Genomic DNA, 10,726 nt, shown 5'->3' with positions numbered 1-10,726 from the left:
CTTTTGTAGGTAGCATCTTGCACGTTAAAAAAACATGCATTGGTATCTGTTTCATCTTTTTCCTGTGCCATATTGTCTTTCTTCCTTCCTACAACTTGATTTTTATCTTCAACAAACGTGAAAACCCTTTTGCTAAACCTTTGGTATAGCTGCTGCTCCATTATTATCGTTTCCATTTGTTTGGGTTCCTTGAGGGATCTCGTGCACCCTCTGTGTACGATTGCTTTCTTTCCCTCCTGCTTCCACAGGCTCTTCCTTTTCCCTCTCATACTTGGCCTATTAGCTCTGTCATTTTTTTTTTCTTTACTGAAAGCTAGACTTGATTGTCTTCACCGTTATTCTTGACTATGGAGAACTGACCTGCCAGGATGACTGCAAAATCAGTCTTTCCTTGACTGTGCTATAATTGTTCTTATTTGCAGTGTCCTGCGTTCATTTGTCTGAAGGGTTTTGGAGCAAAGTGCTCACTCGTTCTTCTGTTGTAGGACATACGTAAACCAGTGCTTTCATTTTAGTATGTTTCTAGAGGTTGGGTTTTAGAAGAGAGAGTTGATTTGGGGGGAAAGGAAAGAGAAATGAGTAAGTAATTAGAAGTTAAGAACCACCTTGTGAGAAGGTGGATATAAGTAAGGGTGCAGATAAATCTCTGGTGGGGAGGTGGGCAGTGCCCAAGCCTCAAAGTTTTCAGCACCTTAGGGGCATGTCAGGTACCTCTTAAGCTGAATATTAAAGAAAGAGGTTTTTGTTCCTGCGTTAGAAAGAAAAACGTGTAATGGGATTATCAACAAGTGTCACTTCAGCCCACGAAGGAGCTGACTTGGTTCCTATGCTATAAGCCTGAATTCAAGTAGATGTCTGCTGGTTTACCCTTAGCCTACGAGCTGCTTATCCTCCCCACCTGCATGTTTTGAAAGACTTTCCAGTGCAGTAGGGGCGTGGGTATGAGCATTTTCTAAACTCAAAAAAAAAAGGATAGTTTTTATTGACCTGTTTGGAGGCTGATGGTTTTCCCCTAGCTACACCATACAGCACTGGTGGGATCCAGGTGAGACACGACTAAGAGTAAAGTGAAATATTAGAGGATAAAAAAAAAAAAGATGGCATGTTTGTAGCAACAACTAGCATATCCTCTGTGGATTGGGGAACAAAGGCCAGTCCCCCAAAGTCTGGAGCTGGAGGTACTTCAGGCCTCTTCTTAGAAAGGGCACCTTGAGCTGTCTACACCCGTGCAGTACGGAGAAGGAAAGGTGGAGGCTTGGAAGCAAGATGAGTTTTGGGTAGAGATCAGAGCAAGGACTTTTATCAGGAATGCAATAGGAAATCTGTGACCTCTCACTGAGCATAGCTAAATGTCTTTTGAGAGTTGAGCAGACCTAAAGATTTTTAAGGGCAGGAAGAAACTTGGATGTTATTCTGGTGTTAGCACCTTACGTCTTCAAACAGCATGTTCAAAAACACTGCTTGGATTGAAACGAGTTTGGCTTATTGAAATTTTAAATGCAAGTTTGTGCTGCTTTGTTGCCTCTTGCTGCAAGAGACCCATATAGTTGCAGGTGAATGTCTCTCCTAGAACTGAAGATCATTTTTTCCTCTAAATTATGATCCATTTCACCACCACTCGAAGTGAAGATCACTTAAACAGTAGTGGCTGTAAAAGAGACATCCAAAATTGTAATAAAGTTGTTAACATCAGGTATAAAAGATTGCTCTCTTGGCCCTGAACAGACGTACTTTAAAGTAGGAATAAGGTATTTTCTGTAATGTGCTCCCGTCCCAAGAGAAGATACCTAAAAATGATGAAATTCCATGGTTATAAAAAGTTCACATTAACTGACCCCCAACTATTAATTTTGGCCCAAGTGTCCATGTAATTATCTTGTGGAAGTGACCTTTGAGCAGTATGTATTGCAGTGGTGTCCTAAGGCAAGCCACCGGCCTACAGGAACCCAAGGCAGCAGGACTGCGTGGACGAGGAAGTTACTGGCAAAGAAAGCAAGATGCTCTCATGGCCATTTCTGTGAACTCTTGGGAACTGTGTTACATCAAATTGTTTGTTAGACTTCTCTTCCTTGATATAATGTTTACTGAACTCTCTTGAATCTTTGGTGCAAAACAAATAATGCAGAACCTGGGCACCACAGGGACATGGAAGGTCTCCAAGTCACCTATTGAGTGTTGCAAGTGCTCCCCCTGTGCTGGCCAGTTATTCCGCCTCCCTTGTGGCTCACTAGTAACTTTGTTCTACTCAAAAACTGCAGTGATGCATGGTACTGTCAGGCTTCACCAGAACTCTTCTGCTCTGGGTCGCACAGGGAAATACTACGCTTGCTTTGCTGATGGGGAAAGCAGGAGGCTAGTGAGGTTTAAATGACCAAAGGTGGTGGTGAAAGCTTGGGTGGAGCCAGACAAACGGCACTGCTTCATGGGTTGCCCTCCTCTGATCTATGCACAGATCTCAAGTTTTGGATGTGGAGAATCCATGGTTTGATGGACACAGTTGTATCTCAGTGTGCACCCCAAGACTGCAAGACTCTTGGCCAGTTTAAACAAGGCCTTCTGGACCTCTGTTAAATGCTGGGAAGACTGATGTTCTTCTGGGAGCACAGAAATGAGAAGTTACAAGTTTCCAGAAGATTGCATTGAGTTAAAGATTAGGTCACTTGCATCTGTTAATGCAGGGTGAGTGCAACAGAGCGGGTTGTATGTCCACAGACCAACTGGAGCCTTTTTCTCTGCCTGAGAGCTTATGGTTGGAGCCGTACTCAGGTTTTCTCAGTCTAATTCTGGGTCCTGATGGTTCCTTATGCCTTGATACAGTGCCTCCTCCTGCTCAGCCTGTGCCTGACAGCTCAGCTGAGACAGAGAATTTTTTATAGCTTTGCTACAGTAAAACACGTGCACGTTTGACATTTCTAACATGCTTTACTGAACTTGTGATTATAAAGGTAATTTACAATAAAGCAATTAAATAAACAATAAGTTAAAACACAAAACATTTATGCATTGTATTTCAAAGGGTTTGAAAGAGTTTCGGGTTCCAATACGTTAAGACTTTAAAACAACATTAAGGTTCAAAGTGTATCCACGCCTATACTTATCATTGTAACAAGTTTCAAGACTCCCAACAACGTACATTTTTGGTTACAGTCCTCGTATACGCACAAGACCAGTGAAATGCTCAAGCAATTGTACGATTGAGAAGAGCACTACACGAGACAGGCATGAACGATGTGCTGGAAGCTGCCTGGGGAATATGGGTTTTACCTCTAAATTGAATTGACACTTTGGACGACGAATGGAAAGCGCTAGCATGCTTTCTGGAGCTCGTCTGTGATACTCGTAGTGGGAACAAGTCTCCATATGTCACTCACTTAATACTGTAGTTCCACAAATGTCTTAGGTTAGTGCTGCCTAAAGAAATACCCCACCTTTCTCTGGCCATTTGTTCCCATGTGCATCTTGCACTACCCTTGAGCCAGTGCAAAGAGCTTGTACAGCTCAGTGAACCAGCCAGGGAAAGGGCCCGGAGCTTAAAGTCAACTCAGCAAATGAATACGAAAGAGCGCTAGCTGTAATACTCCTTAATTTCCCTGGGCATGTTCACTGTGCACCAAAAAGGCAGGGGAGGGACACAGTGCCTGGGAGCAGGAGGACTGTTTCTGTAGGCAGCAGTACTGTTAAAAACACCAGTTAAAAACATCTTGTGGAACTACAGGGTTCAGCTTTTTCATTCTGAAACAAGGAACATGTTTTTGAACTAATTCATAGTGCAAATCAAATAGTCAAAAGCAAAATGGTGGACTCTGCCAGAATATACAGTAATTTCTTATGATCTATCTTATCCCTCTTTCTCTCTGGCTCAGCCATTTGGTGCCCAGGGACAGAGTGGAATTTAGGTTTTGATATTGAAGGGTGTACGGCGTAAAGAGTGCAGGGCCACCAGGCAGCAACCACGAAGCAATGCTCCAATATTGTAAATGGGATCTGTTCCTCCTCTCTGAGTACTGAAAGCCCACATGATAGTTGGTACCACAGGGGCTGCTACAGCCAGAACATCTCTGAGGATGCTGCTGCTCCAGTATCGCCTCTTTATTCCTGCCTGAGGGAAAGTATTGACATACCCAAAGGCTTCATCATCATGAGGTTCAGTAAAATCAAGTTCTTTCATGAAACGGTTTTCATTAACTCTGTGCTCCACCTTCCTGCATGGAGACTCCATAGGAGACAAAAGGATGGCAGAGTTTGGATCACTTGGAGTTAAGTCCACTATGATACCAGAATCACTGAAGCTTCCAAGAGAGAATTCACCCAATTCCTTCAGTGATGAAGGTGGGCTCAGAGGACAGGCATCTTGAGCTCTGAAGATGTTTTGAATGAGCTGCTCCACATCTAGGCTATACGGTACTATGTCAGTCTGGACGGCCTGTTCCACCATCATGTTGCTGCTTTTCTCTTCCTCCTGGGAAGAAGTTAGTTTTTCATCCAGAGCATTTTCAACCATCTCTTTATTCACAGCAGAACTGGAGGGAGCTGGATCACTGAACTCAGAGGTTGTGGTGGTCAAACTCTGTTCAGATGAATCAGTCCTGTTAGCTATGTCTTCATTAAGAAGCCCACTATCTGCCACCTCCTCCAGAGCTTGGTCCTCTGTGATGGGGCTGTCTGGCATCGTGGCACACAACGCTAACGGCTTCCTCTCCAATTCACATGTGTACTCTAGGCGCTGCTCATCCCTCACAGAGCCATTCTGAGCCATCTCCATGCTCTGCAGCAAAGATTCCAGTTTCTTGTTTTGAATGTTTATGTCTATGAAGTATTTCTGAATTTTTTTGTCTTTCTCAGCCAAGCTGTTTTTCATGGTTTCAATAACCTGCTTGAGTTGTTTAATTTCACTTCTTGCTTCCTTTAAGGCCAGCTCTGCCTCCACACGATTACACTCTTCTTCAATCCAGTCTTCCCTCATCCGTCCCAGCTGAGCTTTGAGCTCTTCTATTTCTGTTTCCCTGTAGCAAAACAAAACTGTTGTAACACTTCTGAGGACTGGTCAGCTAAAGAGGCTCCACCACACTGTGATGGCTGTGCTGCAGAGGTGCTCCAAGAAGGCAGCAAATTCCTCCACGCACCATTTGCTGCCGCCTCTGAGGGAGCTGGCAGAAATGTAACCCGGCTGCCAAGACGTGCTGGCTGATTGCTAACGGGAGTCACCGACCTTGCCACACAGCCAGCAGCCTTGTGGGCTATGCCATGATCCCGGACATTTTGAGGCTCAAGTGGTGACCTCTAGGTCAGGGCCAACATCTCACCTACTGCCTTGCCCTGGAGGAAATGAGAAACATGTGTCCCCCATGCCTGCCAACAGCTCTTCATGTACAGCCAGAGGCAACGCTGGCTGCTGCCTCGGCTTGCGAGTGGGGAGAGGGGGCCCCTGCGTGAGATCCAGCCCTCGCGGATGCAGAGGTCGGGCTATCCCGAGCTGGACCACGGGGTGCCCGGGCCTGGGTCTTGGGGCTCCACTCAAACAGTCCTTCGTGCCCACTTGGGTTGTGTCTGCTGGAGAGCCAGCTCTCAGAGCGCGGTTTTAGTGAGAGATGACAATTGTTGCTGTGTAATGCACATTGTCACTTCTTTGCTCAGCGTCCATACAAAGGGCTATTGTGAAAAATTCAATGTCTAAGTGACAAAAACACAAGCGGGCACGCTGGTTTGTGTAACAGCTTTTCTTTCATTAGGGGAGAAGGGGGGCATTTGTAGTCACATTTCACTGAGTGAGGTAGAACAGGAGACTAAGGTAATACATGCTGGCAGGTAGAAATTGGTTTATGTATAAAAGGTCTCAGGGCTAAATCAGACTGGTAAAAAATTATCCTTTAAAAATATTATGTTGTAAAAGTTCAAAGAAGGGAAAAGAGACAGCTATATTCATAGCTAAACTGCATGGTACGTATTCCCTGAGAAGGCTTTGAAACCTGAAACACCTGAAAACAACCTAATCAGACTGATCATATTTCAAATTTCTTAATGAAAACTATGTAGTCAGGAAATTAGTAAAAATGTTCAGGATTCCCTCCCCTAAGTGCTTCTGAGTAACTAATCTTTCTAACTCTGATTTCTGAAGTGAAATTTACCTTTCTTTAAGCTTGCTCTCAGATTCCTTCAGCTTTGTTTTCAAATGCCGTACTGTAACTTCTTTCTGCTGCAGAGGAGTCAAATACTGCTCTGGATTTTGTGGCTTAATGCTGTGATTGTCACCACAGGAATTGTATCTCCCTGATCGCCTGAAAAGAAAAAAACCCAAGCCATCACATAACATCACTCCTACAGTTGCTCAGCCCTGGCAAAAAGAAAAACATCCCATTGGCTGATACAAAGCTGAGACTACACTTGACTTGTCTGGGGCTCTTCAGTGTCCGCACATGACTCCCTCTGGCAGATCAAAATACTTGAGGAAACACCTGATTTGTGGCTATAGTGCAAAATTTACTATTTACTGTACTTGGTTTCAGTGCCATTACATCAAATGAGACATTTAACTTTAAAATACCTAGCCATCCCCTCACCCGAAATGGGTGGCATGTCCAAGAGCAGGCAGCTGGGCCACTGCCAAGGGCATCCAGCTCAGACACGGCCAGGTGAGGTAGCGTGTGGACTGGGTTCAGCTCCACACGTCAGTTATGAAGCTGAGCACACTGAAACCTGGATTCATCCTATCTAGCTTTAGGTGTGTATCTGACATGCTTGGCTGATGCTTTTTTTTTTTTTTTTTGCCTGAGAGAGAGAGAGAAAGAGAGAGAGAGAGAAACAGCAGCAGCATGGTGGCAATTTCTTCTCTGTAATATGTCACATTCCCTGGCAGGTATCTCCTTTCTTTCCTGCACAGAAAATTGAACAGGGAGGTGCCTAATACTGTGCAGGGTGAATTTTCACTCGAGCGCATTTTTTCTATACTACCCCACCCAACTCTCTCCAAAGCGAGAGGACCCTTAGACGAAAGAACCAGTAAATCCCCATGAGAACTGATGGCATGAAACCACATGAAGGAGCCTGACTTGAAGTGAAAACCAACTACAAAAGTTTTTGACTAAAAATAACCTTGAGTTTTACAGTGCTGGAACAATAAGGCTAAATTTTAAAAGGGATGGAGTACCCTGTTGACTGTCAAGCCACCAATATAAGGTGTCACACCTATGCTGAGGAGCAAGGTGACCTGCTCAGCAACTCATACAGCTGATCCCACGTTACAGTGCAGAGAAGGCAAGTCAGTGCGCTGAACACCGGGATGCTGAAATAAAGACTTGCCTCATCACTGGGCTGCTGTCGCTTCCTTTGTATGAGCCTGAGTTGCTGCTGCTGGCTGAAGAAGCCCTGTAACTCTGATGGATGTTAGCAGGGCTCAGCTGGTTTTTGCACAGTGTTGACAAAGGGTCCTTTTCACGGGAAGCAGGTGGGCTGGCTCCAGACTTGTAGGATAAGGATCCATTATTCCGACCATAAGGGCCACGACTGGAAGGGAACAAAAATGGTTAAAGCATATTGGATTATCCTCGTCACACAACCCATTATGTGTCCTCTTTTACACACACAGTTGTCTACACACTAAACCAGATAGATAACTGTGAGTGGCCAGGAAGAAAGAAAGTCCTGAAGTTATCAGCCACTGCATGCTCTTTTACTGACTGTGGGGTGCTCAGTCTGAATTATGTGATGTAGGGAAGCCTCGGCCATTTTCACATTTCTCTGTGAATAGCACACTTCCCAGTGACTCCATCAGACCGTCTGTGTTCCCTGAACCTCTGACTCCATTAAGTAATGAGAGGACTGCAGCCTGGGTGAGTGCCAAGAAAACCACGCTTCAGCTTTCCTCAGCCAGGCCCACAGAGAGATGCCCGTCCGTGGAGGTTTGCTGTAAGGCTGCTTTCATGCTCCTCAGCAAGCAGCCTGAGGGATCACAGCGTGCAGTGAAAACAGATTTTGTTTGAACCACTGTTATTTTCTGCCTGTGGCATACTGGGTGCTTCAGCTGTCATTGTCAGCTATTCATTTCCTTAGATACAGTTTGAACCCCACTGAAGTCAGGCTGAAATGGTATTAAAATAGACAAACGAAAGCACAGCCTTTTCTTCCTACAAGTTTCCCTCATACATATTTACCTTTCTTTTCTCACCCTTTATTAAATAATCTGACCGCCAACTGTGTGTGCTTGAAAGGAACTGGTATCTGCCCTGCCTGACAGCTGCCAAAGGGCTGGGCACTCTGAGGACAGCTGCTCGGGGCATGTTCCTTGCCTGCTTGCTTGGTTTGCCTTCCCGCACTACTACGCTCCTACCTTCGTCCTCCCATGGAAGTTGTTCTTCTAAACTGTAATGAAAGGGCAGGTTTAAAAAAAATACGGAAAAAGGCAAATCCAGCCAGCAAAAGGAAGGGCTTGAACATAAAAATTTAAATACCACAGAATTATGAAGCAAAATCTCTTCTTAAAATTGTCTGACTTGGTTTCCTCCTTTTTCTGAAAATGGAACAGTTTATAAGGAACAGATGGTTGAGCGGCTGCTGCAAACGTTCATCACACTGCTGCGGTTTGGGTGATTTTATAATTATTTTACAATGAAGTGCAGGACTGTGGTTTGTGACAACACTGAAATGTTTCATAGTCAGTTAAGTCGAACAGTTAAAAAAGAACATATTGCAAAGGAGACACCTCCTTCCACTTTGTACAGTATGGCATCAACTCTGGTGTGAGGCAGAACTTGCACAGACTGTGCATAACACAGCAATGCGTTTGAAGGAGCACTATTATAGAGGACTTCTGTTCAATTGAGTAGGTTAGTATGCTCTCAGTTAAAGTTATACTTAAATACAGAATATATCAAATGACACAAAATCTTACTGAAAGAAAGGTGATTTTAGGGCTTCATATTATACTTAGTATAATTTTTTTCCCACAGCCAGTACCTTTATTTGTTAGTTTTAATCTAGAGAGTGTTTAAGCAATGTTTATTTTTCTAAGAGTCTCATGATACAGATAGGAAACTGCTCATTCATTCTGCCAGTCTTTGTACACTGGGGCACACGGTGACCTTGGGGATGTCTGGGTTACTTAAGCATACGGGTATCCTGCTGCCAGTCCCAGCCTGCCTGCCAGCTCTTCCACAAAGGGCAGGAAACCAGTCATGTCAATTTGAACTCTTTCCTCCTACTCCAAAGTATGTAGCCAGCGGGGGTTGCGTGGGCAGAGCACAACGTGAGCTGCTCCAGCCCAACGCCCCCATATTCGCAAGCTGCCCGGATTTGCACTTCACACATGATAGAGAGAAATCTCACAGAAATCTTTCATGAAAGATTCATTTAGATAGATGACTATGATTTTTTTTTCTTTTTTTTTTTTTTTTTGCATATAGTTTTAGTTCTATAAAGGCTGGGCAACGGTATTTAAGAAAAAAGTGTCAAAGGCAATATTGTCTACTTCTTCCTACAAAAAATAAGGTCATGGTCTGGAAATGTATATGCTGAGCTGACAATCTATTACAGAGAGTAAACAATGTGATAAGATCAAAAGGTTAACTGGTTAGAAGTGCTGCTGTTAACTAACATGCACCCAGTTGTTATCTCCTCCACCCCAGGTAATGCCTTTTCTGCCTGGCCTGATTGTATTTCCCATACTTGTTAAGAATAAACAACAAAAAAATATCAGTCAACTTATCTGGCATATTGACAATTTTTGTACTCCAAATATTTTTTTTCTTTCTCATATCACAGTTCTCATCAGTGTAAACACTACCCGACATCATACTGTTACCCAAATTGTTTTAAAACTCACAATACTGTTATTGTATGCATTAAGTGCAAGACTTTACTCAGTAGTCTTATCTTCGCACTAGCAACACTTGCACTATTCATGAAAAATTGCTTTGCTTACTTGCGAGAAAAAGAAGATCTTTTGCTTCCAGCAGCAGACATATGGACTTCAGGTGCTGAAATACTGCCTGTGCTGCTTGAAGAGCTAAAATCAGCTTCACTCCCTGGAAAGGAAAAGGGAAGAGTGAAAACATGATGGAAATTATAACTCAAAGACTGTTTTCAAAATAACAATGAATCACAAGCATCCTTCCTCTGACCGTCCTGTGTGAATTTCAGAAGTTGCATGAATTTTCAAACATCCCTGAGGACAAGGGCTGGATTTGTTCCAGATTTTCAACATTGCTTCAGAACTGGCACTTCAGCAAGAGCAGAAAAACCCATTTGGACACAAAACCCTCACACTACAAAAGCCATTTTAAGACTCGGCTAGGAACACTGTTTGTGACAACCTGTTTGCTTTCTCACAGCCATCAATATGTGAATGAGGCTGCTCACGTGGCTCCTTCAGGAGCATGGTGATTAGGAGCACACAACTGTAACTGGAGATTTCTTTTGCTTTAAACCATATGATTAGGAGCACACAACTGTAATTGGAGATTTCTTCTCCTTTAAACCATATGAAACTTGATGGGAGGAAAGATGCTTCTATTTTGGTTTCTGAGATTACGTAACACATACATGTATATATGTATAAATGTCTATAGGCTAACAGAGTCTATGCATATATATCTATGTATACACATATGCAGGTTTTCATGAGGCACAGAAGCATAGTAAGTCATTTTTAATAGCCTTAAAATAATCCAATAATCATGTGTGACTCTCAAGTGCTTTTCGGGTGGTAAGCCATCTATCTGATTACCGACTTTCT

The 10,726-nt window shown here is 43.5% G+C and overlaps 1 protein-coding gene across 2 annotated transcripts in view; it reads right to left on the bottom strand.

The window, feature by feature from the left end:
• Positions 1 to 2,902: 2,902 nt before the first annotated feature.
• The window catches only part of SYBU (syntabulin), a 41,580-nt gene continuing 33,756 nt past the window's right edge, over positions 2,903 to 10,726 (bottom strand). For both annotated transcript variants that reach the window (XM_042786170.1, XM_032988440.2), the window contains 4 exons: positions 9,914 to 10,016; positions 7,297 to 7,500; positions 6,126 to 6,275; positions 2,903 to 5,003 (listed from right to left, as the gene is read on the bottom strand). In XM_042786170.1, coding sequence (XP_042642104.1) covers positions 3,893 to 5,003; positions 6,126 to 6,275; positions 7,297 to 7,500; positions 9,914 to 10,016 — 1,568 coding nt within the window. In that variant the 3' untranslated portion in view covers positions 2,903 to 3,892. The remainder of the gene's footprint in view (positions 5,004 to 6,125; positions 6,276 to 7,296; positions 7,501 to 9,913; positions 10,017 to 10,726) is intronic.

Source organism: Tyto alba, unplaced genomic scaffold (assembly GCF_018691265.1).
Source record: "Tyto alba isolate M040663 unplaced genomic scaffold, T.alba_DEE_v4.0 Super-Scaffold_9, whole genome shotgun sequence".
Taxonomy (NCBI): Eukaryota; Metazoa; Chordata; class Aves; order Strigiformes; family Tytonidae; genus Tyto; species Tyto alba.
The sequence above is the reverse complement of the archived record's forward strand: the minus strand, read 5'-3'. Positions and strand labels throughout refer to the sequence as shown.